This window comes from Myotis yumanensis, unplaced genomic scaffold (assembly GCF_028538775.1).
Source record: "Myotis yumanensis isolate MYYU_CA2020_CCGP unplaced genomic scaffold, mMyoYum1.0.hap1 SCAF_7, whole genome shotgun sequence".
Taxonomy (NCBI): Eukaryota; Metazoa; Chordata; class Mammalia; order Chiroptera; family Vespertilionidae; genus Myotis; species Myotis yumanensis.
Window position 1 is genome coordinate 55,465,057 of NW_027223758.1, and position 26,051 is coordinate 55,491,107.

The 26,051-nt window shown below is 41.5% G+C and overlaps 1 protein-coding gene and 1 pseudogene across 1 annotated transcript in view; both read left to right on the plus strand.

Moving 5' to 3' along the window:
- Positions 1-4,494: 4,494 nt before the first annotated feature.
- Positions 4,495-4,947, plus strand: LOC139014603 (small ribosomal subunit protein eS26 pseudogene; annotated as a pseudogene).
- Positions 4,948-10,648: 5,701 nt separating this feature from the next.
- ABHD3 (abhydrolase domain containing 3, phospholipase) overlaps positions 10,649-26,051 on the plus strand; it is a 33,524-nt gene continuing 18,121 nt past the window's right edge. Inside the window, exons 1-4 of the mRNA XM_070420526.1 lie at positions 10,649-10,924; positions 11,466-11,629; positions 13,352-13,534; positions 23,630-23,675. Coding sequence (XP_070276627.1) covers positions 10,778-10,924; positions 11,466-11,629; positions 13,352-13,534; positions 23,630-23,675 — 540 coding nt within the window. The 5' untranslated portion in view covers positions 10,649-10,777. The remainder of the gene's footprint in view (positions 10,925-11,465; positions 11,630-13,351; positions 13,535-23,629; positions 23,676-26,051) is intronic.

Consider the following 26,051-nt stretch of genomic DNA (forward strand, 5'->3'; position numbering starts at 1 on the left):
CTGGGACCCTTCAGTCCGCTGGCCGACGCTCTATCCACTGAGCCAAACAGGTTAGGGCAGTTTCCTAATTTTTATAAGGAACTATGGTTATGTAAGTTCTTATCATTGGAGGAAACTGGGCAAAGGGTACATGGGAACTCTGTACTTTTTTAAATATATTTTTTTTATTGATTTCAGAAAGGAAAGGAGAGAGAGAAATAGAAACATCAGTGATGAGAGAGAATCATTGACTGCTTCCTGCACACCCCCTACTGGGGATCGAGCCTGCAACCCGAGCATGTGCCCTTGACCAAAATTGAGCCCAGGACCCTTCAGTCTGAAGACTGATGCTCTATCCACTGAACCAACCCAGCTAGGGTGAAAACTCTGTATTTTTTGCAACTTTTTATGAGTCTTAAACTATTTTTAAAAAAGAAGTTAGTAAAAAAGAGAAAGAAAGAATAATATAAGGGGAACATGGGGGTTTAAGTTTCTCAGATTTATCTTAATCCATCCAAATGTCTTCATTCTAATTCTCAAAGATTCCACTTTTTCGAATCTGTGCCCTGACATTTACATAGAAGGGATTCTGGGTCCTCAGTGATATCACTGCACTGATGAGTTAAGCTATCCTGGTATTTCCTTTTCTACTCTGCTTCTAGACTTCTTTTATATGAGATTATAAATATCTTTCATGTTTAACTGGTTTTTTATATCCTTCTTATTCAGTTGTTTTTGTAGCTTGAAGCTGAATGCAATCCTAACTAATTCAAATTCTTGACATAATTAGTATATTAGTTAACAAATTTACTCTTTAGGGACTTCCATCCTCTTTCTTTTTAAAATTACAGTGGGGCCTTGACTTACGAGTTTAATTCGTTCCGAGACCGAGCTCGTTAAGGAGCTGGTTAAGGAGCTCGTTAACTCAAATTACCCTATCAACTCAATGCAAAAAATCGGCCAAGAGATAGCTGGTATCTCAAAAAACTCCTTAGTCGGACACTCGTAAGTCAAGGCCCCACTGTATATTTTTTCTAAACAATCAAAAACAATGTTATATTAGTTGGAAACTTTCTATTTCAAAGACCAGAAAATTCAACTCAAATTGGCTTAACCAAAAGGAGAAATCTATTAGATCATATAACTGAAACACACACACACACACACACACACAAACACAGAAGTTCTAGGTTAATATGTATACTGACTTAGCTCAAACAGCATCTTTAGGATTCAATTTTTCTCCAGTTCTCATTTCTGCCTTTCCTTTTCTTTGATTCCTTTGTAGTCACCAAAGTGGCCTCAAGCTCCTAGCTTCATTCACTTTTACTGCTAGAAGTTCCAGCAGAAAAGAGCTCCCCCACACTCTCCCAACAGTCCCAGCAATAGTCTCCTTGTAACACAGTGACTCTGAATGGAAAATGTATTTATCCTTGAACAAACTCGGAGGTCATGATAGGCCTGGATGTCATGTCACTCTTCAGTTGGGGGAGTTGTCAGCTCTACTCAAAGCTCTTGGTCCAAGAATGGAAGCAATGCCAATGAAAGTGGAATAAATGCTCATGAAAAAGTTGTTTTGGAAAATAAATATGTACTAATGATTGAGTTGGAACATACCTTGCCATGTTTAAGCTGAAATTAATTCTGAAACAGATTTAGAGGAAATCATCTGACATTTTATTTATTTATTTATTTTTAATTGTGTTTTTTTTTTTAATTGATTTTTTACAGAGAGGAAGGGAGAGAGATAGAGAGCTAGAAACATCGATGAGAGAGAAACATCAATCAACCGCCTCCTGCACACCCCCTACTGGGGATGTGCACGCAACCAAAGTACATGTCCTTGACCGGAATCGAACCTGGGACCCTTCAGTCCGCAGGCCGACGCTCTATCCACTGAGCCAAACCAGTTTCGGCATCATCTGACATTTTAGATAGTGTCAGCTTTTTGAATAGAAACAATGTGGTGGAAAGAAATGAGGCATTGGTTCTAACTTAACACTGAGGCAATACTAGCTCTGTGAACTTCAGTAAAATCACCTAACTTCTCTGGTCCTGGTTGTCTCACATATAAGACAAAGGAATTAATAATATTTGTATGTATAATGATTCTTGGTTCTGTTTTTATGTGGATTTCTTTCTTTCTTTTTTAAATATATTTTATTGATTTTTTTACAGAGAGGAAGAGAGAGAGATAGAGAGTTAGAAACATTGATGAGTGAGAAACATCAGCTGCCTCCTGCACACCCCCTACTAGGGATGTGCCTGCAACCAAGGTAACATGCCCTTGACCGGAATCGAACCTGGAACCTTTCAGTCCACAGGCCGATGCTCTATCCACTGAGCCAAACCGGTTAGGGTTCTTTCTTTTCTCTTTTTTAAAAATTGATTTCAGAGAGGAAGGGAGAGAGAGAGAAACATCAATGATGAGCAAGAATCATTGATCGGCTGCCTCCTGCACACCCCCTACTGGAGATCCAGCCCGCAGCCCGGGCATGTGCCCTTGACTGTAATTGAACCCAGGATACTTCAGTCCTCAGGCTGGTGCTCTATCCACTGAGCCAAACCAGCTAGGGCTCTTGGTTCATTTTTTTTTAAAATATATCATAATATACTTAGGTTTGATAAGTGCCAAGGGTTGGTGTTAGATGAGTCACAACAAACATTTCTGTGGCCAAAGTTTCCAGAAGTGAAAGCATATTAGGGGCCATAAGTTTTGTCCTGTTTGCGCCAGGTTGGCTCTTAAAGGCCCTCTGCTCATAGGTGCCTATCTTTGTGAGCTGAGCCATACGTGCATTATCCCCACAAATTTGTACCAACACCACAGATCCCAACCAACAAACAGCAATTCTCCTTTGTCTTCCCAAGTTAGATTCACCAATAGTGAGAGCTTAAGTGATGCAACAAGACTCTGGTGAAATCTTAGATCTGTTTTGGTTTTTTCTCCAGGACGATGTTACAGAGCAATTGTCCCCTTCCTGTTGGCATGTGATCAGACACTCAACATATAAACTCCAGCAACTCCTCGTGTTACCGGGAACCCTTTTGAGTGTTCTCAGGCATTCCATTGCAGAAAAAGATGGGAATTGGCAGCGAGTCCAATTATAATTCTTAGTGCCAACTGTATAAACTTTGTTTGTGTTGTTTTTATTTATTTTTCAATTACAGTTTACATTTAACATTATTTTGTATTAAACTCATATGTACAGCATAGTGGTTAAACAATCATATACCTTACAAAGTGTTCCTCCTGATATTTCCAGTATCCACCTGGCACCATATATAGTTATTACAGTACTAGAGGCCCAGTGCACGAAATTCGTGCATGGGGCAAGGAGGGGGTCCCTCAGCCTGGCCTGTGCCTTCTCACAGCCTGGGAGCCCTCGGGGGATGTCCGACAGTTGGACATCCTTAGAGCTGCGGAGGTGGAAGAGGCTCCTGCTGCTGCCCCAGCACTCGCCAGCCATGAGCCTGGCTTCTGGCTGAGCGGTGCTCCCCCTGTGGGAGCGCACTGACCACCAAGGGACAGCTCCTGCATTGACCGTCTGCCCCCTGGTGGTCAGTGCACATCATAGTGACTGGTCATTCTGCCATTGGGTTGAAACTGGCTCTCCGACATCCCCCGAGGGGTCCCAGATTGCAAAAGGGCACAGGCCAGGCTGAGGGGCCACAGGGAGGGACGCAGGAGGTTGGCCAGCCAAGGAGGAACCGAGGGAGGGCTCCAGGGCGTGTCTGGCCTGTTTTGCTCAGTCCCAATTGGCAGACCCCAGCAGCAAGCTGACCTACCGACTGGTTGGAGGTCTGCCCTCTGGTGGTCAGTGCACATCATAGTGAGCAGTTGATTGGTCTTAGCATATCATTAGCATATTACACTTTGATTGGTTGAATGGCCGACCGGATGACCAGACACTTAGCATATTAGGCTTTTATTATATAGGATTATTTCCTATGCTGTATTTTATATCCCATGACGATTCTGTAACTACCAATCTGTACTTCTCAATCCCTTCACCTATTTCACCCAGTCCTTCAAAACCCCTCCCTTCTGGCAACCATCAGTCTGTAACTCTGTATTTATGAGTCTGATTCTGTTTTTTGTTTGTTCATTTATATTGTTTTTTAGATTCTATGTATAAGTGAAATCATATGGTATTTGTCTCAGTCTGACTAACTTATTACACTTAGCATAATACCTTCTAGGGTCCACCCAGGCTGTTGCAAATGATAAGATTTTGTGTTTTTGTTATGGGTGGGTATGTTATATATATATATCCCCTTTTTTTGTCTATTGATGGGCACTTGGGTCTTTCAACAGTTCATTATCGGTGTATAAAAATGCCAGGGGGTTCAGAATATTTATTTTGTATCCTGCTACTTTAGTGAATTTATTTATTAGTTCATGTCATCTGCAAATAATGATAGTTTACTTCTTTTTCTTAAATATGTTCTTATTAATTTTTAGGGAGAGAGGAAGGGAAAGGGGTAGAAAGATAGAAACATCGATGAGAGCTCTCTCGGGTCCTCGTTTCCAAGATGACCAAGAAAAGAAGGAATAACGGTCGTGCCAAAAAAGGCCGAGGCCATGTGCAGCCTATTCGTTGCACCAACTGCGCCCGGTGCGTGCCCAAGGACAAGGCCATTAAGAAGTTTGTCATCCGAAACATAGTGGAGGCCGCAGCCGTTCGGGACATCTCCGAAGCGAGTGTCTTCAACGCCTATGTGCTTCCCAAGCTGTATGTGAAGCTGCACTACTGTGTGAGCTGTGCCATTCACAGCAAGGTAGTCAGGAATCGTTCTCGTGAAGCCCGGAAGGACCGAACACCCCCACCCCGATTTAGACCTGCGGGTGCTGCCCCACGACCTCCACCAAAGCCCATGTAAGGAGCTGAGTCTTCAAAGAGTGAAGAAAAGTTCTCTGGGGGGGGGAAATAAATGGAAATTGTATTTAAAAAAAAAAAAAAAAAGAAACATCGATGAGAGAGAAATGCCCCCATTTAGGGATTAAGACTGCAACCCAGTCATGTGCCCTGACCAGGGATCGAACCCGGATCTCCAGGTTCCTGGGTCAATGCTCAACCACTGGGCCACACTGGCCAGATGACAGTTTACCATATTTCTTCCTTTGCAATTTGGATGCCTTTTATTTCTTCCTGTTGTCTGATTGCTACAGACATCTCTGTCTTGTTCCTGATCTTGAGGAAAATGCTTTTACTTTTTCTCCATTGAGTATGATGTTAGATGTGGGTTTTTCACATATGGCCTTTACTCTGCTAAGATATGTTCCCTCTACTCTCACATTGCTTAGAAATTTTATCATAAATGAGTGCTGGATTTTGTCAGATGCTTTTCTGCATCTATTTGTTTAATCATGATTTTTATCCTCTTTTGTTTATGTGGTGTATTGTGTTAACTGACTTACAGATATTGTACCAACCTTGCACCCCCAAAGTAAATCCCTCTTGATCATGGTGTATGATCTTTTTAATGAATTGCTGGATTCGGTTTGCTAATATTTTATTGAAGATTTTAGTATCTATGTTCATCAAGTATATTGACTTATAATTTTCTTTCTTTGTAGTGTCTCTGTCTGGTTTTGGAATTAGTATAATGCTGACCTCATAAAATAAGCTTGGGAGTTTTCCTTCCTCTTGAATTTTTAAAAAATAGTTTAAGACATATAGGTGTTAGTTCTTCTTTTTTGTTGTTTTTTTATAAATGAATTTATTGGGTTACAAGTTTCAAGTGTACAACTTATAAAACGTGATCTGCATGCTACCCCAAGCAAAATCTCTTTCAATCCCCACTTCCCCCACTTTGCCCACCTCCAACTGCTTCCCAACACCCCTTCCCTCTGGCTATCATGAAACTGTTGTCTGTGTCTATAGTATGTATTATATACAGGGTGTCCCCAAAATATGTTTTGCTTAATCCCTTCACCTTCTTTCATCCAGTTCCCCAACATCCCTCCATTCTGACAGCTGTCAGTTGGTTCCATGTATCCATCCCTCTGTTTCTATTTTGTTCATCAGTTTATTTTGTTCATTAGATTCTACATATAAGTGAGATCAGATGGCATTTGTCTTTCCCTGACTGGCTTGTTTCACTTAGCACAATCATCTCCAGATCCATCTAGGCCAGTGGTTCTCAACCTGTGGGTCGAGACCCCTTTGGCAGTCAAACGACCCTTTCACAGGGGTCGCCTAAGACCATCCTGCATATCAGATATTTACGTTATGATTCATAACAGTAGCAACATTACAGTTATGAAGTAGCAACGAAAATAATTTTATGGGAGGAAACCAAGATGGCGGCATAGGTTAACGCCGGAGTTTGCTGCCTCGAACAACCACTTCAAAAATACAACTAAAAGACGGAACGGACATCATCCAGAACCACAGGAAGGCTGGCTGCGTGGAAGTTCTACAACTAGGAGGAACCGAGAATCCGAGGAGGCGCAGTGCTGAAGTAAAATACTAAGGTGCGGAGTGCGCGCAGCGCGGGCTGGTAGCTGAGGGCGTGGTTGTCTGTTTCAATCCGGAGGGAGCCTCAGACTCTGAGCTCCAGATCCGGGCGAGTCTCTAGGGACCCAGACTCAAACAGGAGAAGCAGGACTGTATGGTTACGGTCCCTCCAAGGTTTGCAGCAGTTGCTGGGACAGAGAGGCAGAGCCCCGGGGGACGGACTGAGAGCAGTCATAACTGCTCCCTCCTCCACCCTGTTGATCCCGTGGGACCCCCCCGCCCAAGCCCTGCACAGAGGCATATGCCAGATAGCTTCAGGCAAAGGCTAGATTAGCACCTCCCTAGAGGACACAAGTTCTTCCACTGCAAACACAGCTGATTCTCACAGCCAGTCGGCCTGGAGGTCAAATCCCTCTAGTATTAACTACAACAATCAAGGCTTAACTACAACAAGACTGCGCACAAAGACCACTAGGGGGTGTACCAAGAAAGCGTAAAAAATGCGGAGACAAAGAAACAGGACAAAACTATCAAGGGAGGATATTGAGTTCAGAACCACACTTTTGAGGTCTCTCAAGAGGCTTCTAGAGTCTGTCGATAAACTTGATGAAATGTACAGGAAATCTAATGAGACCCTCGATGGTGTGATAAAGGATCATCTAGAAAGTAAGCATACACTGACTGAAATAAAGAATATCATACAGACTCCCAACAGCAGACCAGAGGAGCGCAAGAATCAAGTCAAAGATTTGAAATGCGAAGAAGCAAAAAACACCCAACCGGAAAAGCAAAATAAAAAAAGAACCCAAAAATACGAAGATAGTGTAAGGAGCCTCTGGGACAGCTTCAAACGTACCAACATCAGAATTATAGGGGTACCAGAAGATGAGAGAGAGCAAGATATTGAAAATCTATTTGAAGAAATAATGACAGAAAACTTCCCCCACCTGGTGAAAGAAATAGACTTACAGGTCCAGGAAGCGCAGAGAACCCCAAACAAAAGGAATCCAAAGAGGACCACGCCAAGACACATCATAATTAAAATGCCAAGAGCAAAAGACAAAGAGAGAATCTTAAAAGCAGCAAGAGAAAGAAACTCAGTTACCTACAAGGGAATACCCATACAACTGTCAGCTGATTTCTCAACAGAAACTTTGCAGGCCAGAAGGGAGTGGCAAGAAATGTTCAAAGTGATGAATAGCAAGAACCTACAACCAAGATTACTTTATCCAGCAAAGCTATCATTCAGAATTGAAGGTTAGATAAAGAGCTTCACAGATAAGGAAAAGCTAAAGGAGTTCATCACCACCAACCAGTATTATATGAAATGCTGAAAGGTATCCTTTAAGAAGAGGAAGAAGAAGAAAAAGGTAAAGATACAAATTATGAACAAATATGCATCTATCAACAAATGAATCTAAGAATCAAGTGAATAAATAATCTGATTAACAGAATGAACTGGTGATTATAATAGAATCAGGGGCATAGAAAGGGAATGGACTGACTATTCTTGGGGGGAAAAGGGGTGTGGGAGATGTCTGAAGAGACCAGACAAAAATCGTGCACCTATGGATGAGGACAGTGGGTGGGGAGTGAGGGCGGAGGGTGGGGTGGGAGCTGGAAGGAGGGGAGTTATGGGGGGAAAAAAGAGGAACAAATGTAATAATCTGAACAATAAAGATTTAATAAAAATAATAATAATAATTTTATGTTTGGGCCACAACATGAGCTACTGTATTTAAAGGGCCAGAAGGTTGAGAACCACTGATCTAGGCTGTCACAAAGATTCTTCTCTTTCTCTTTCTCTTTCTCTTTCTTTTCTTCTTCTTCTCCCTCCTCCTCCTCCTTTCTTCTTCTTCTTCTTCTTCTTCTTCTTCTTCTTCTTCTCTCTCTCTCTCTCTCTCTCTCTCTCTCTCTCTCTCTCTCTCCATTGTGTAAATGTGTCACAGCTTTTTATCCAGTCAGGTACTGATGGGCACTTGGGTTGTTTCCAGATCTTGGCTATTGTAAATAATGCTGCAGTAAACATAGGGGTGCATAGATTCTTTTGAATTCGTGCTGCAGGCTTCTTCTGGGTGAGTGCAGGAGGCAACCAATCAATGTGTCTCTTTCACATTGATTTTCTCTCTGTCCTCCTCCCTTCCACTCTCTCTAAAAAAATCAATGGAAAAATATCCTCACGTAAAGATTAACAAAAAAACAAGTGTTTATTATCTAACAGTTTCTGTGAGTCAGGGGTCCAGGCACAGCTTAGCTGGGTCCTCTACTCTGGATACACTAGGCTAGTCAAGATGTTGGCCAGGCTGCGTTTTTATTAGAGGCTTGACTGGAGAAGAATTGGTTTCTAAATTAATTCAAGGTATCAGCAGAATTTATTTCCTTGAGTTGTGAGTCTGAGGACCCCATTTTTGGCTGGTTGTCAGCTAGAGGCTACCACTAGTTCTCCTCTGTGGCCCTTTCCAGGGGCGATTCATATGCCTGTTTGCTTCCTCAAGGTGGGCAGCAGAGCCTTTAGCTCTGGTGTGCTAAGCTAGAGTCATATAATATAATGTAATCCCAGGAGTGGTGACACCCATCACCTTTTTAATACTCTATATTGGTTAGAATTAAATCACAGGTCCTATCTGTACTCAGGGGAAAGAGTAAATGTGTCACAGCTTTTGTCAACAATTTGTGTGACGTAACCTCATTAGCTACAATACTGCCACTGCGCAAAGCTTAAATATTTTAAATTTATTTTAGAGAGAGAGGAAGGGAGAGGGATAGAGAGATAGAAACATCAATGAGAGAGAGACATCGATTGGCTGCCTCCTGCACGTCCTCTACTGGGGATGGAGCCTGCAACCTGGGCATGTGCCCTGACCGGGAATCGAACCAGGACCTCTTGGTTAATGGATCAATGCTCAACCACTGAGACACACCGGCCAGGCTGATATTATCTTTTTAAATTTAAGCAAATTGAAATGTACATATATTTATGGCAGGCATTATAAAGAATGTCACATGTAAATTGTCAAGTATGGCAACCACCATGTGCATGTGTGTTTCTGGGTGTGCTTGAGTACAAGAGCCAGTGAGTGAAAGAATCACTTATATTCAGGGTCAGGCTAGTACATACAAAGTATAAATTATTATTCTATGGATTGAAAAAATACAGGCTCAGTGAAGGTAACTGAATTATTCTGGGTCGTGGGAACCATCAAGTTGCAATGACCAAATCAAGGCAAAATAAATTGCTCCCTTCTGGTCCACCCCACTTACCCAGCACTATTTATATCATTAATTCACAATCCTGTGAAATTTTTCATAGTCTATACAGCCCTTACTTTTTTCCTTTTGCCTGTTTGTCTTGCCACTCTTGGTACCTCTGGGGTGTGGGGAAGGGTGGGGGTGGGGAGGAGCTCACAAGAAACAGATTGTTAAATCTTCTACACCTTTTAGATGTCTATAAGTATCTCCTGGCTTTAAGCATGTTGCCATAAATAAGCCGAGGAGAACCTACTTCATAAGTGGTTTCTTATCTGCATATTAGGTAATTTGAATTTCCTTCAAGTTCAACCATTAATAAACCAGTAATAGGCTTTATGATTTTTTTAAATCCCAGTTCGTATTCTTGATCTCCTCATTTATTTTCGGGAACTACTTCTCATTTAAGGCATACTAAAGAATTCACAGTAAGGTTTAAAATCAAGTCTGAATGTCCTCACTGCTGAATGTTTATAGAAAATTTTTTCCCTTTTGATAGTCTTGGGGGACAACACAATTTCCTTGGGGGGGGGTGTAGAATTTTTTCACTATACAGTGAGTGCATTCTCCTAACATATCTTTGGCAGTAACTCCCCAAATCTTTGAATCCAACGCACACTTCTAGGGGGCACCTTAAACTGGTGGTTTACAGGAAGGAGTCATCCAGACCTACCGCCTTTCGGAATCATTCAAGGTCACTGGGGCAGGTATCCTGCCCGGCCCATTTCCCTCTCCGAAGTAGGCGCCCGCGCTCTTCCCACTCTGGGGGTTCACCCGGTCTGACTGCGACCTGGAGGCGGAACCCCGTTAGCCCTCCGGGTGGCGGGGCTCGCACCACGCCTCTGGAAGGTCGCTGAGTGGCTGGCGGTGGGGGCGGTTCGGAGGAAGCTGGGGCGGAGCCGGCGGCATCTGGCGGGCTGGGCTGCACCTCCCCGGGCCGCTCGGCCGAGCCACTTGGCGGAAGCCGCACTCCGCCCGGCAGGCGACGCTCTGCTCCAGGGTCCTCCGCGCGCCGCGCCCGCTCGCCCGCCGGCTGGCCTCCCGCCGCAGGACCAGCGCGTGGCGCTCCCCGGGCCACGCAGCGCTGAGCCATGGACCTGCGGATGCTGTCTCGGGAGCTGTCCCTTTACCTGGAGCACCAAGTCCGGGTTGGGTTCTTCGGTTCGGGGGTGGGCTTATCCCTGATCCTGGGCTTCAGCGTCGCTTATGCCTGCTACTACCTGAGCAGCATTGCCAAGGTGAGCCGAGGGGAGGCGCGGGCGCCGAGGCGCACGGCCAAGGGCGGTTTCGCTGGGAGCCACAGCATCGGGCGTCGCCCGAGGCTAGTCGCTGGCAGGAGCGAGTTGGCTGGGGACGCCCTGGGGGCGAGCATGCTGCTCCTCGGTGTTGCCCTTTCCCTGGCATCCGATGGACGCCCTTGGGGCGCGCTCGGGAGAGCTGGCCAGCCCCTGTCCGCCGGCCTGTGGTCCGGCCCCGGTCCTCGGACCGCAGCCCGGACCTTCTGACCTCGGCGCGCGCGGCGCTGCTTTGTCGCTGTTATCTCCCCCGGCAGAGCTGCTCGGGAACGCGGGAGCACTTTTTAGTGACTTATTTCAACTCTCGCCAGGCCCTGGAGGGGCTGATAAACCCCTCTTTAAGCCCGTGGTGACTGTGAATTGTTGGCGGCAGGCTCCCAGTAATCGGGGATCAGCGCTCGCGCGATGCCCGGCCGGTTACGGTGTACGGTTGGCAGAAACTTTCTCTGCTGTGGATCCTTCACGGAACTGTCTTTCCCCACAGAAGCCCCAGTTAGTGACGGGGGCTGAGAGTTTCAGCCGCTTCCTTCAGGACCACTGCCCCGTGGTGACAGAAACATACTACCCGACGGTCTGGTGCTGGGAGAGCAGAGGGCAGACCCTGCTGAGACCCTTCATCACTTCCAAGCCCCCAGTGCGGTACCGGAAGTAAGTAAACTTCCATCTTCAGTCCTATCTTCAACATCACGGTTTTTTGCATTCCGCTGGTTAATAGAACCTCTGGTTTAGTAGAAAAAGGAGCGATGAAAATGGAAAGCATGCCCCTCACCCCACACCCAGCTGCAGGAAGGTATCAGGTATTGCCTTTCACCATTTGGGGCGGGGGGGGGGGGGGGGGGGGGAGGGGGGTGTGTGTGCTCTGATGTAAGTGGTTTATTTCTAGACTGCGAGAAAGGTTTGGGGGTTCCTCTTTTAGAAATTCATCATGCATCTGCCCCTGAGGACTAAATCCTTTGATGATATGTACAAGTTCACTGATGCTGGGGATAAGGGTGGGGGTGAGAGGATGAATTAATTTGGATTTTTGTGTGACCAAACCTCTGTAAAAAGACTTCTTCTTGATAAGCAAATGGGTTCTTGATGATAATGCCCTTGAGGTGTTAAAGATTTGGTCCAGAATACACCAGTAACCAGGAGATTTAAATGGTGCCTATTATTAATTTCCCTGAGTCATCTAGTCCTTCTGGAGTTCCTTTGGTTGCCTGGAACTTGCACTCTTTGTCTGTGAAAATTCTATATGTCCAGAGATACTATGGGAGAAGTACTTTAAATTTAAGAAGCAAATTTTGTAATAGACTCTATGGAAAGACTCCGTTATTGCGTCAAACAGGCAGAGAAGAGATCATATCAGCATTTTATTTATTCATAATTCCCTGTTGAATTATTTGGCTGACCTCAATCAAATAGGGGTTAAAGGCTGGGTATTTTAGAGCAATGAGGAACTAATTAAGATAAATACGTGAGCCCGTGACTCAGTGGTTGAGCCTCCACCTGTGAACCCAGAGGTCATGGTTCCATTCCTGGTCAGGGCATATACCTGGGGGGTGGGGCAGGAGGCAGCTAATCAATGATTTTCTCTCATCATTGATGTTTCTACCCCCTCTCCCTTCTCTGAAATCAATAAAAAAAATACTTTAAAAAAAAAAGATCGCCCGGCCTCCGTGGCTCAGTAGTTGAGCGTGGAACTATGAAGCAGGAGGTCAAAATCAGCTTGTAGGTGTCCTTATTTTTCCAATTCTGGGTCTGGGCACATTCCGGAAGTAGCCAATCAATGATTTTTAAAAAAATATATTTTTATTGATTTCAGAGAGGAAGGGAGAGGGAGAGAGATAGAAACATCAGTGATGAGAGAGAACCATTGATATGCTGCCTCCTGCATGCTTCCTACTGGGGATTGAGCCCGAAACTCGGGCATGTGCCCTTGACCAGAATTGAACCCGGGATCCTTCAGTCCTCAGGCCAGCGCTCTATCCACTGAGCCAAACCAGCTAGGGGCAATCTATGGTTCTTACTGATGTTTCTATCTCTCCCTCTCCCTTCCTCTCTGAAATCAATAAAAAAATTTAAAATAATAATAATAATAAATTAAAAATAATAATAATAATAAATTAAATTAAAAAGATAAATACTTGAAATACTTTGAGGTTCATTTTTATATACTACCTTTTACTAGTGTTACTGGAAATACTTTAAGGTACTAATTTCAAAACATTTTTGTAATGAAAGAAAGTGATATAAGTGTGTGTTAGGGAGTGCTGAAGAAAAGATATTTTGAGATGACCAAATACTATCTTATATTTATAGAAGTAAGACACTAATATTAAGATGCAACCTGAAACACTGAATATGTCTTTGAATTATTTCTTTTAGTGAATTTATTAAAACTGCAGATGGAGGACAGATTTTACTGGACTGGTTTGATAATGACAACAGTAAGAGTTATATGGATGCCAGCACCAGACCTACTATCTTATTGTTGCCTGGCCTCACTGGAACAAGCAAGGAATCGTATATCCTTCATATGATCCATCTTAGTGAAGAATTAGGATACAGGTACTGGTGAAAGAATTTTTTTCTAATTTTTCACTTAATTAATTCTAAATGAAACACAGATTACCTTCATGTTTGTTTCAGAAATGCTTATTATTTCTTGCATGGATTAAGCATCCCCCGAAATTATTATTTTCTCTGTTTCTTCCTTCCCCTGTTTTTTCAGGAAGATGCGTAACTGAATCATTTCATGGGAAGTAGCACTTAGCATAGTAGGCACTCAGCAGATTTTGGTTGAATGAAATTAGAATCACCTAGGAATTGACATAAGACCCAGGTTTGAGAACCACTGAAGGGAGTGCTATACAGAATAGCAGATCCCTGAGAGAGTACACCGTGGACTTCATGTCACACTCCATATTTGAGCCCTCGATCCACTTATCTTGCCTCAGATAATCAGCTTGTAGGTGTCCTTATTTTTCCAAAGGTGATCCGTGTCTCTTTGCATGTCCACTGGCTAGTGTTCAGTTAATGATGTTACACCATATTTGAAAAACCATTATTCAACTTGGTTAGCAGATACAATTGACTTAGCAATATTAAATTTCAGGTTCAACTCTAAAATCTTAAAACAGTCAGGTAGTGCTTTTTTGTGCCTCAGTCTTTTTCAGCTGATAGTAACTATTGTAATGTAACACTCTGAGTTGCATTTAGAGTTGTATCTTATGTTAAACTTGAAATACTTGTTTGTGTGAAAAACTGAGGTTGAGTTTATATTAATAAAAATATTTGTATATACTTCTGTAATAGTGTCAACAATAAAAATAAAGAAAAAATATTTTTATATAAAGGGGAAAATGCCAGAAGGGTTATTTCAATTTTGACAAGTTAACTCTGATCTTTTATAGATAAAGCATATTTTGTCCACGAAGTGACAATCTCTCAGAAGCTTTGATATGGTGTTTCAGAATTATGGTTTCAATGAAATTTGCACTAAGCAATATCAGAAATTTATCATTATTCGATATTTAAGCACCAATGTGAGGCTTGATTCCAATTTTTTGCTAAAACTTAGTCATGCTCAAAAAGTACAGTTCATAAAGCCTTTTGTACGATTTAAATTGCTGATTCTATACTTGGCCTGATCTATCTCCCAAGATTTAGAAAGTACTTTTAAAAACAATGCAGTTGAAACTCAGGGAATGAATCTTACAAGTCTTAGAGTTGCCAGTATGCATGGCTTTCTTCAAAAAGTTGCCAAATTTTATTACCAAACTAGAGGCCCAGGGCATGGATTCATGCACCGATGGGGTCCCTCGGCCTGGCCTGCACCCTCTCGCAATCCGGGACCCCTCGGGGGATGTCAGATAGCCGGTTTTGGCCCGATCCCCGCAGGCCTGATTCAGACTGGAGGGAGCCTGATCCTGTGCGTTGAGTGTCTGTCCCCTGGTGGTCAGTGCGCGTCATAGCGACCAGTCGTTCAATCGTTCAGTCATTCGGCCGCTTAGGCTTTTATATACGTAGGTAGATTTTATTACCATTTCATTACACTGTGCTTCAAAGCTGTTGGGAAGTTCTAACTTCCCTAAGGGTTAAAATTTCTTTGATGGATTTAGAAACTTTATTGAGAATATATGATACAAGGAAGGCTTTGTGTTAGGTACCATGTGGAGATACAAAGAGTAATGAGAAGCTGTCCTTGCATCAAGAAGTTTATGAGAGGGGAGGCTGGATCAGGTCACTGTCAGTTGCTTGAAGACCCAGTTTATTTGAGTTCAGGGGAATCTAACACTGAATCGGGTAGCAGAATGCATGGATAAGGAAGGTCAATAAATTTTTCAATAGCCTTGGGGCCTATTGTTATTTTTAATTGACAAGGAATCTCTGAATCTAAGTTGGAGAGAGTGTATTAGTTAGCTTTTGCTGTATAACAAACTATCCAAAACTTAGTGGCTAGACACAACAACCATTTGTCTCACAATTCTGTGCGTTAGCAATTTGGGCTGAGCTCAGCTGGGTAGTTCTTCTGGTCTTGGCTGGAATCATTTGTGTTTTGTGGTCAGCAGCCAGAATTAACTCCACGCTTGGGGATCCTTTACAAGGATGACTCATCTCAGCTCCACATAGTCTCTACATCAAGCTCACCCTGAGGTTGATCATCTGGTGGCAAAGGGTTCCAAGCGTGCAAACGTGAAAGCCACATGGCTGAGAACCCTCACAATGTTGCTTCTACTGCATTCCAGTAAAACAAAGTTACTTTCTAGTTGAAGCAAGTCAGCCCAGAGTCAAAGAGTAGGGAAAGAGACTCTACCTTTTGACAGACCTGAGGAGCTACAAACTATTTTTGTAATCAATCAAAGACAGTCAGGTAGTTGCAAAGACCACTGAGGTAAAAAATGCATCTGGAACTTTGGCACAAGACTGGGTTGAGTCCTTAGGTGGCAAAACAGATCTAAGTCATTGATACTGTAGCATGAGGTTTAGTAGGTAACATAGCTTGTGGAAGGCTGTGTAATGTGGGGGGATGTACATGGGCCTTGGAGCCAGGCCTGGATTCAAATGTTGGAACTGCCACTTACTTAGTGACCCTGGGCAATTAATTTTTAACTTCGCCAATCACAGTTTCTCACTAGAGAGTTTAATGAATCAGAATGTATAAAGTACTTGGTTTAGTGCCCTGAACAAAGTGGGTCTTTAGAAATGTTCACGTCTTCCTTCTCAGGTCTGTTTCCTGATCAAAGTAGAACATTTTTTAAATATATATATATATATATATATATATATATATATATCCTATATAATAAAAGCCTAATATGCAAATAGACCGAACGGGGGAACAACCGGTGGAGCAACCAGTCGCCATGATGCGCACTGACCACCAGGGGGCAGACACTCAAAGCAGGAGCTGCCCCCAGTCTGCAGGCCCCAGGCCAGCCAAGGCGGGTGCTAGTGGGGGTTGGGGGTGGGGAGGCGGGGCCCAATTGCCCTGCCAGTCACCCCACAGATGGGCTCTGATCATCGGCCAGGCCTAGGGACCCTACCCATGCATCAATTTCATGCATCGGGCCTCTAGTATATATATATAATTTAAAGAGCAAGTACAAGCAAACCTACCTCTTGGAAATATAAACAACATCTAGTTTCTTTGCAGTACTGTTTGGATATTATTATAATGTCTGTTGTACTATCGTGTTTCATAGGGAGTATGAACACCCCAATATCATGGGAGTGCACTTGCCTTTGGGCCCCAGTTACTATCTTGTGTAAAGACTGAGTGTGTAGGGAGAGTCGTGATTTCTGTCAGGTCACCATGGAACTGTTGATGCTTTACTGGTGAGATATGATTTAGACATTAGAGAGAACCTAGCTCCTGGCATATGGACAAATAACACATAAGGGTTTACTGTTGTTGTTGTTAAACAAATGTTGTTTTCCTGTACCTGAAAACTAACGAAGACACAAAACTCTTCTGTTAAGGTCTACTGATTCACAATTAAAATGGGTGAGGTGGAAACTCAGCTAAAGTTTGTTTAAAATAATTGTGAGCAAAGGCTTTATGAAAAGTAAGTCAAAGGTAAATAGAACCGGATGGGCAAATGCTTAGCCTGTCTGTGTGTTTTCCATCTTCACTGGCAGAGTGCCGTGTGTACTCCCTGGATAAAGGTGCCTTTGAAACGAGAAGGGACTTGCTGAGCCAGACAGCCCCAGTCATTCTTCCAAATTTTATCAATTAGAGAAGTCCTCCATCTCCTGGGGAGCAAGTAAAGTGAGAAAGACTAGGAGTGTGTTTACAGAGAAGCCTTCTCATAGAAACCAGAGGAAAAGTTGTTCCCTCTAATACGTTACACCCATTTGATTGATAAAGTAGTTAGAAATTTTATCCACTCATTCAATATTTCTTTTTTAAGAAATTCAGGAACATGTAGCTTAGTGGTTGAGCACCGACCTATGAACCAGGAGGTCTCCATTCAATTCTGGTCAAGGCACATGCCCAGGTTGCAGGCTCGATCCCCAGTAGGGGGCGTGCAGGAGGGAGACAATCAATGATTCTCTCATCATTGATGTTTTTATCTCTCCTCCCTTCCTCTCTGAAATCAATAAAAAATATATAGTAAAAAATCCAGTAACACAGCTTGATGGATATAATTTTGTTTACCTGGATAATATCCTGTTTTCTTTTTAATCCTCACCTGAGGATATGTTTATTGATTTGAGAGAGAGAAAGGAAAGGGAGAGAGAGAGAAACATTGCTTTGAGAAACATCAATCAGTTGCCTCATATACACACCCTGACTGGAGATGGAACCCCAACCTAGGTATGTACCCTGACTGGGAATCGAACCCACAACCTTTTGGTGTACAGGACGACACTCCAACCAACTGAGCAACCCGTCCAGGGCAATATCCTGTTTTCTTAAAATTTTTTCCAAACATCTCTGAATTAATTTCTAGCACTACAACTAAAAACAGGGAGAAAAACAGTAACTCTGAGAACATCCAAATTATCTTTTTTTTTTTAACCTCTTTTATTGAGAGCCTTCATTTACCATTTTACTCTACCCCCAAGTAATATTAAAAAGAGTGACCCATCATGCCCTGTGGTTCAGTGATTAGAGCGTTGGACTGCAAACTGAAGGGTCATGGGTTCAATTCCCCATCAAGGGCACATACCTGGGTTGTAGGTTTGATCCCTGGGCCCAGGTCAGGGCATGTACAGGGAACAAGGCTGGGGCATGTGCAGGGAGCAACCAATCAACATGTCTCTCTCACATGGATGTTTCTCTCTCTGTCTCCCCCTCCTCCCTCCCTTCCACTCTTAGTTGCATCTGACACTAGTGATTTATTCCTTCCCTCCATAAAATGTCTCATTTGGTTTTTCTGATATTCCAATAATACTGGCATTTGTAACACTGACCACTCAGTGCTAGGCGCTGCCAGTTATCTCCTAATATTTATTCTCCCTTTCTTCCCCAGTAACAGAATCCTCCCATTTCAGTTGGGTAGATAGCTGCCCAAAATAAAGACTTCACTTTAAAGCCTCCCGTGATGCTAAGAAACAGCAGGCCATAGTGATATCAGTAAAAGTAGTGTGCACAGTTGAGTTGCTAGAAAGCATCCTTAAAGGATGTTGGTGCAGTCTCTATTCTCCATTTTTCTCTTTCTTGGGTGCTGGCATGCAGATATGATAGCGGGAGCTGAAGCAGCCATGGCTTATGAAGCAATGCAATATAGGAAACTTAGTTTCCTGACACTATTGGGCACCATACAAGCCCTGGTCTACCTTCTTGGATTTTTACATGAGAAATAAATTTGTATCTTGATTAAGTCACTGTTATTTTGAGTTTTCTGTCATTTGTGGGCAATCCTGGTGCTTCCTAATACATTTGTTCCCTACCACTGCATACTCTTTGTCACTTCAATTAGACTGTATGCTCTTTGGGAATATAGGTTCTGATAGTGTCCTTTACAGTACCAAAATACTTAATGACTGGCCTAGATTTCAATGAACTTTTTATTACATAATTCTTGATGGGTCACAATATTTAATATTACTTAACTGCTGGAAGTTAAGAGACAAGGGCAAGAGTGGATTACACACTAGGCAACTTTAAAACATTCTTTTACTTTCCAGTTTGGAGTTTGGGCCTGTGCAGTTTTTTTTCAGGGGAAGTAGCACCAGTGGATACTAAGCTTTAGGTGACATTCAGCTGCTTTTCCTGCAGCTTTAGAAGTGCACTAGTGGGTCATCTGTAGACTCTTCCTGAAGGAGGAGGGAAGGGGAGGCTGAACTAAGAAAGATGAGGTGGTGAAACAGAAGGACGAGTTCTGATGACTCCCTAATCTAAAAGCAGTATCTTGGATACAAAGTCATTTTAAATGAACATTAGAATGTTTTTATCTAAAAGTATGTTTATCTTGTTAAAATAATTTGGTTTTTAAAATTTTGAGAATGAGTCAGTTAATGATTATTCATGAGACTGGTTAGATGAAATAATGCATATTAGAAAGCATTGAAAGAAGGTATTTCTGGAAAACAGAAATAGTACCATTCTCTAGGGACTTAACATTATCTATCTAATTGTTAGATAGTCCGCTATAAAATGATACCTCAATTAACAAATTTTCAGAGACAAAGCTCTTTTAGAGAGCCTTGTGTTATCACTTGTGTTGTTATTCAACGGAAAATATGGTGCATTTCTTTTCAACCTAACTAGATTCTATTCTTGAGGCCTTATATTTTTATTTCATTTTTCTCCTATAAGCTCTAATTCCATCTTGAAATTAGTTCAGTAAAGCCCTGGACAGGTTGCTTAGTTGGTTAGAGCATCATCCCGATATGCCAAGGTTGCGGGTCTCTCTTCCTTCCTCTCGTTCTGTCTCTCAAATCAGTTTTTAAAAATTAGTTCAGTTAAATTTCTGTTTAATAATTTTTTGAATGAATGTATCATTCCAATATTCATATTCATGTAAAGTGCTTAGAACATGATCTGGCACATAGTAAGCACTAACAAATATCTATTGCTGCCGAAACCGGTTTGGCTCGGTGGATAGAGCGTCGGCCTGCGGACTGAGGGGTCCTGGGTTCGATTCCGGTAAAGGGCATGTACCTGGGTTGCGGGCACATCCCCAGTAGGAGATGTGCAGGAGGCAGCTGATCGATGTTTCTCTCTCATCGATGTTTCTAACTCTCTATCTCTCTCCCTTCCTCTCTGTAAAAAATCAATAAAATATATTTTAAAAAAATATATCTATTGCTATTATTATTACCTGAAATCAGTGTAGTGCTTTCTAAATGTTCATTTCCTTCCTTTGCTGATTTTTACTTATTTTTTTAATTAAATTTATTAGGGTGACATTGGTTAATAAGACCATATAGGTTTGAAGTGTACATTTCTATGATACATGAACTGTATATTGTATTATATTATTTATATCCTGAGAATCAAAGACTTGTGGAATCTTAAACTGGAAAATATTTAAGGTCATCTGATAAAATCACTTTATTCTGGTAGATCACTGGGCTTGAGCAGATTCAAGGCTATCTGGTCCATCTCACTATAATAGTGGTTCTCAAACAAGGGGGCTATAGACAGCCCCCATTGTAAAGAATTACTTGGTCCATAATGTCCATAGTGCTAAAGTTGAGAAATCCTGTGCTGTAGGTATGTCTCTGCTTCTTATTTAACCTTCATTAAAGGAGACTCACCTGCTTCCCTGGTTGATGTGTTCCATTGTCACAGAAAATTCCCAATACCAGGTTTATCCTTTATTTGGTATGTCTTCTCTTTATTTATATTTGCCATGCTTTGAGAAGAAAATTTAAATAGTTAAAATATGCAGGAAAAATAAGTTTTGCAGAACGATTTTTCTCATGTACATACCCTTTAAAGTTGTTTGGGAGAAATTATAGAAATTATTTGGAGAGAGCTGTTACAAAGTTAACAGAGGCTTATTGAATGCCTTAGGATTAGTAATTGTTTCTGTTAAACAAAAAAAATTTAACTTTAAAAAGACTGAGTGTGTGTGTGTGTGTGTGTGTGTGTGTGTGTGTGTGTGTTTTAAAGAAAGAGTTTATCGGGCCACTGCTAGCAAAAGAAGATGGGTTTTGGAGCATGGGGTCTAAACCACCTGCAGCATCACTAACTAGAAAAGACAAACATGTCCTTCATGGCTTTTTTGAACATCAAGTAGCGGGGGAGAAGGATGTACGCTGTTCTAAAATAATTTACATTAGCTATAGACAAAGGGGTGGGAGACTAGTTCTGGAAGAGCCAGCAGTAGGGAAAGCTCCTGTGTAAGCAGGAAGCTGAGACTCCTGGGGTTCCACTGCACCTGGCTATTCTACCTTTTAGATAGTCTCAGAAATAGCCCCCTGGAAGTTTCATAATTTCAACATACGGAAGAAAAAAGAAAAGAAGAAAAAAACCAAAAAAATAATTCCCACAGACATTCAAGAGTGTAAGTAGTCTTTTGTTGGTTTTTACCCTGCAATTGTTACCTGATGAACCCCTTTGTGTTTCTTTTTAATTTAGAGCATCTCAGGTTTTTTTCTTGTCATTTCTCAGCTACCTCTTTTAGCTTTATATGTAAAGTGTTCCCTGATGACTGACAGGGCAGAAACGGGGTTAAACGAAGGAAGAAGCTGGAGTGGGAGAGAGGAACAGAATGGCAGCCCCCATTCTGCCTTTCTCTGTAGCTGCTTTGCTCTTTCATTCTTTATCTCTCTGCCCCATTTCCAAGACTAGAAGTATATACAGTGATCATGCTACTGAATGAACATTGTCAGGAACTAAGGCCTATGGAGAGGTCAGTACCATTTCTCCTCTAGCAAGAGATACCAGAGCTGTGATCCACTTTTAAGAGTTGCCTGAAAAAAAGTGAAAATATCCCAGTCTGCAGTTTGGAAGAAAATGCCAGGTGTATAGACTGCTTATTCATGAGTTTGCAGGTCATCTTTTTCTTTCCCCTCACAAGGTCTGTTCTCTCCTCTCAGTGGCAGTCACACGGAGATGTCTTGCCCCAAAAGTCATTTTTCATCCAGTGGTTCTTTTCTGAATGACTAGGATCTTCAAGGCTCAAGGTCACAATGAACTTTAGCCCCAATTCCAGTGTAACTTAGGTGCTTATGCAAGTAAATACAAGTGACTAACTTATTATGTCTAGACTGTCTTGCCATATATTTAGCAAGAAAAGATTAAGGACTAACTGACATTATGCTAACTTTTCTGCATGTTTTTATAGTATATTTAAGGTTTTTCTTTGACTAGTCAATAAAATGTAATATTTCTAGCTTTTTCTCTAATTAAATTTCTAAGATATTTAAACATTTTCTTTTTTATTTGGGCCTAGTAAAATTTCCTATATGACCTTTCAGAAACAAGACAGAATTCCTTTGCAGAAACATATCCCGAATACCACATTAAACTCTAACCCCCCTGAGAAGAGAGAGAGTTGTTGAATGTTTTGTAAGGCAGTCAGGTCATTGCTGCTTAGAACCCATGCAATGATCAGCAGTACCCTGAAAGAAGGGAATTAGAACCTTAAATATCCTTGATTGATTGGATAAGTAAATAGTAAAAAACAAAATGATTTTTAATGGACACGAATATAGATTAAATCAAAGAAATCTGTGCAGACACAAGTCAGGATTTGTTTCAGTATGGCACAAAATACATATCTGGGGTTATGATTGACTGAAAATTTAATGAGAGTTAAATATTTTTTTTAATATATTTTATTGATTTTTTACAGAGAGGAAGGGAGAGGGATAGAGAGTTAGAAACATCGATGAGAGAGAAACATCGATCAGCTGCCTCCTGCACATCCCCCGCAACCCAGGTACATGCCCTTGACCGGAATTGAACCTGGGACCTTTCAGTCCACAGGCCTATCCACCGAGCCAAACTGGCTTTGGCGAGAGTTAAATATTTTAAATGCAGAATGACTGTTTAAAGCTAACCTGGCGCTACACCTACGACTGTTAATAGTAGCTGTTGTTGTGTACTTAGCGTGAGCCAACACTGCTCTAAACCCTTTAAATGTGACTATTGACCCAGAAGAGGCAAAGAGGTTTATATAAAACACAGGTAGTCTTTCCTCCCCTAAATCAACTGCACACCCAGTGGGGGCCCATCCTACCAGCTCAGGTGCCAGGTTCCTTTCAGCTGCACCTGTGGTAATGTTTTTTTGCCTCAGGTAAAGTTCCAGTATCGCTGTTTGCTGAGCCTTGAGAGAACAAGAGCTATTTATGAGGCTAGGAATAAGTATTTATTAATGTTACAAATAGAATAGGTAGAGAGGCCTTTTTAAAATTTGAACCAAAAACAATTACATTTGACTTGTATTTAGAATTGTCTTAATAATATTTATTGGAAATGTATGTATATGAATAGGAAGAAGTTGTAAAAATTCTGCTTTTGGTAGGAAAATGAAACATCGTTTCAATATACAGTTTTCTGACTTGAACCCATGTATTGAATTTAGAGAACTGGAAATTTTTTCCATACACTTAGATGAAATTATCAAGCATGCTCGTGTCTTTGGAAGAGATTTTTCAAAACCTTTTTGTGCTTTAAAACAGTGCTAGTAAGATGATTTTGATAATGTATTGTGAGCAAGAATCATGTGTAAAAATAACAAAATTGTTTTCTGCTTTTAGATGTGTGGTTTTTAACAACAGAGGAATGGCAGGGGAGAATCTCTTGGTAAGTAAATTTAAACTAATAACAGCTTAACTTTTAAAAGAATCATTTCTAGTTTTATAATGAAAAGTATAACTCATAAACAATACAAATTCATTGTGGAAAAATACAGATAAGCAAAAAGAAAATGAAATTTGTAAGTTCCATAATTATACAATCAAGGGAATCCCCTTGGTCTATGTTCATTCAGATCTTATATTTAAATGGCAAATATATAATATATTTCTGTTTTTATAAAAATTAACATTTTATTTTATAACAATTTTTTGTACTTACTGTATTTTAACATCAATAGATATTTACATCATTTTTAATACAAAACATGTTTTCTTTAAAAATTAACAAGTACAACCCTAGCCAGTTTGGCTCAGTGGATAGAACGTCGGCCTGTCGACCAAAGGGTCCCAGGTTTGATTTCGGTCAAATGCATGTACCTGGGTTGCAGGCTCCTCCCCGGCCTGGGCCCTGGTCGGGGCTCCTGCAGGAGGCAACCAATCCATGTGTTTCTCTCACATAGATATTTCTCTCTGTCTTTCCCTCTCTCTCCCCCTCAATGTAAAAATAAATGGAAAAATATCCTCGGGTGAGGATTAAAAAAACAAAACAAAACAAAAATTTAACTAGTATAAAACAAGTTAACCAGCACAGTGATACTTTTTTTCACTTAAGAATTTTACTTTTCCATGAAACAGATGGACTGTGTTATATGCCTATATGCCCATCAAAGTATACATAGAGAAAATATTATTTTAAATCAACTTTTTTTCTCTAACCCCCCCTAAAGTTTTTTTGTTATGATGATAGAAGTTCTTTCATCTCCTAGAAAATCATCACTCTATTTGATGTTAAACCTGTGAGATGGAATGAGAAATATTACACTCACTGAAATTTTCTGAAAGCTTTTCAGCTATTAGTTCCTCACCATTTCAACAGGTCAAAGACAATTCTATCAGAATTGAAAGAAACATTTTTTTGACTCATTGATAGAGCATGTTATTACATCTGTAAATTAGTCATGGTGAAGATAAAAAATTGCAATCATGTCATTAACGCCAGTACTTTATGAGAACATGGGGGAAGAAGAGCCCTTTTTCTTTGTTTTAACTTTGTTTAAAGTGACCTGGGCCTTGGAGGGAAGCAAGATCAATATGATTTTAAAAGCTAAAGTTATAAAGTGTTTATGATCTTACTAAAGTGCCTCATAATAGTTTGATGTGAAGGTTCACATTTCTTTATTTATCCAGCCTTTTAGGAATCTTGTAGACAGATGGTGGATACTCTAAAGGGGAATGGTTGAATTTGTCACTATGGCCCCCTGGACTAAACAAATTGTTCGTTTGTTTGTTTGTTTGTTTGTTTGTTTGTTTTTAAAAGTGCAGTACTGTTTATTTAATCCTCACCTGGGGACAGGTTCATTGATTTTTAGAGAAAGAGGTAGGGGGAGAGAGAGACAGAGTGACGGAGAGACAGAGACTGATGTGTGTGAGAGAGAGAGAGATCCATAGGTTGCTTCCCCTATACTCCCCCTCCAGGGATTGAACATACAACCTAGGTAGGTGCTCCTGACTGGAATCCAACCCTCGACCTTCTGGCATATGGGATGATGTTCCAACCAAGTCACACCAGCCAGGGCACAGATTGTTTTTGAGCAGCTTTTGATCCACTGTGTGCCTTTCTTTCCTTTTTTTTAATCCTTGTGAGGAGTAAGGAAATTTTTCCATTGATTTCTAGAGGGAGAATGGAAGGGAGGGGGAAGGGGAGAGAGTGAGAGAGAGAGAGAGAGAGAGAGAGAGGAGAGAGAGAAACATCTATATGAGAGAGGCACATCAATTGGTTGTCTCCCACACTTGCCCCAACCAGGGCCCAGGATGGAACCTGCAACCTAGGCATGTGCCCTTGACTAGGAATTGAACCTGAGACCCTCTGGTGCACAGGTTGTCGCTCTAGCCACTGAGCAACACCGGCCAGGGCTGTGTGTCTTTCTAGATGCTTTAAGGATACAAAGATGGGAAGACATGGTCTGAGGCTCTCAAGGAAGTAGTGTGCTGCAAAGTAAACTCCATTAGGTCCCATAAAGTGAGGGACAAAGATCTGTTCATTCAGCAGAGCCGTGTTGAATGCCTATTAAATCAGGCACTGTAGGATGAGGAGTGTACATATTATTAGACACAACCCTAAGCCATAATAGCTTTAACTTAAGTTACAAGAGAGTGTTAGACACATAAAAATATGCACAATACAGTGCTAAGTGCAACTGTGAGAAGATCTATTAAGGCTACGGGGCATAAAGGGATGGAGTAACCAGCTGCCTGGGGGAGGTGAGAGAACACTAGTGGAGGTGAATTTGAGTTGGATCTTGAAGGCTATGGTATTGAGCCA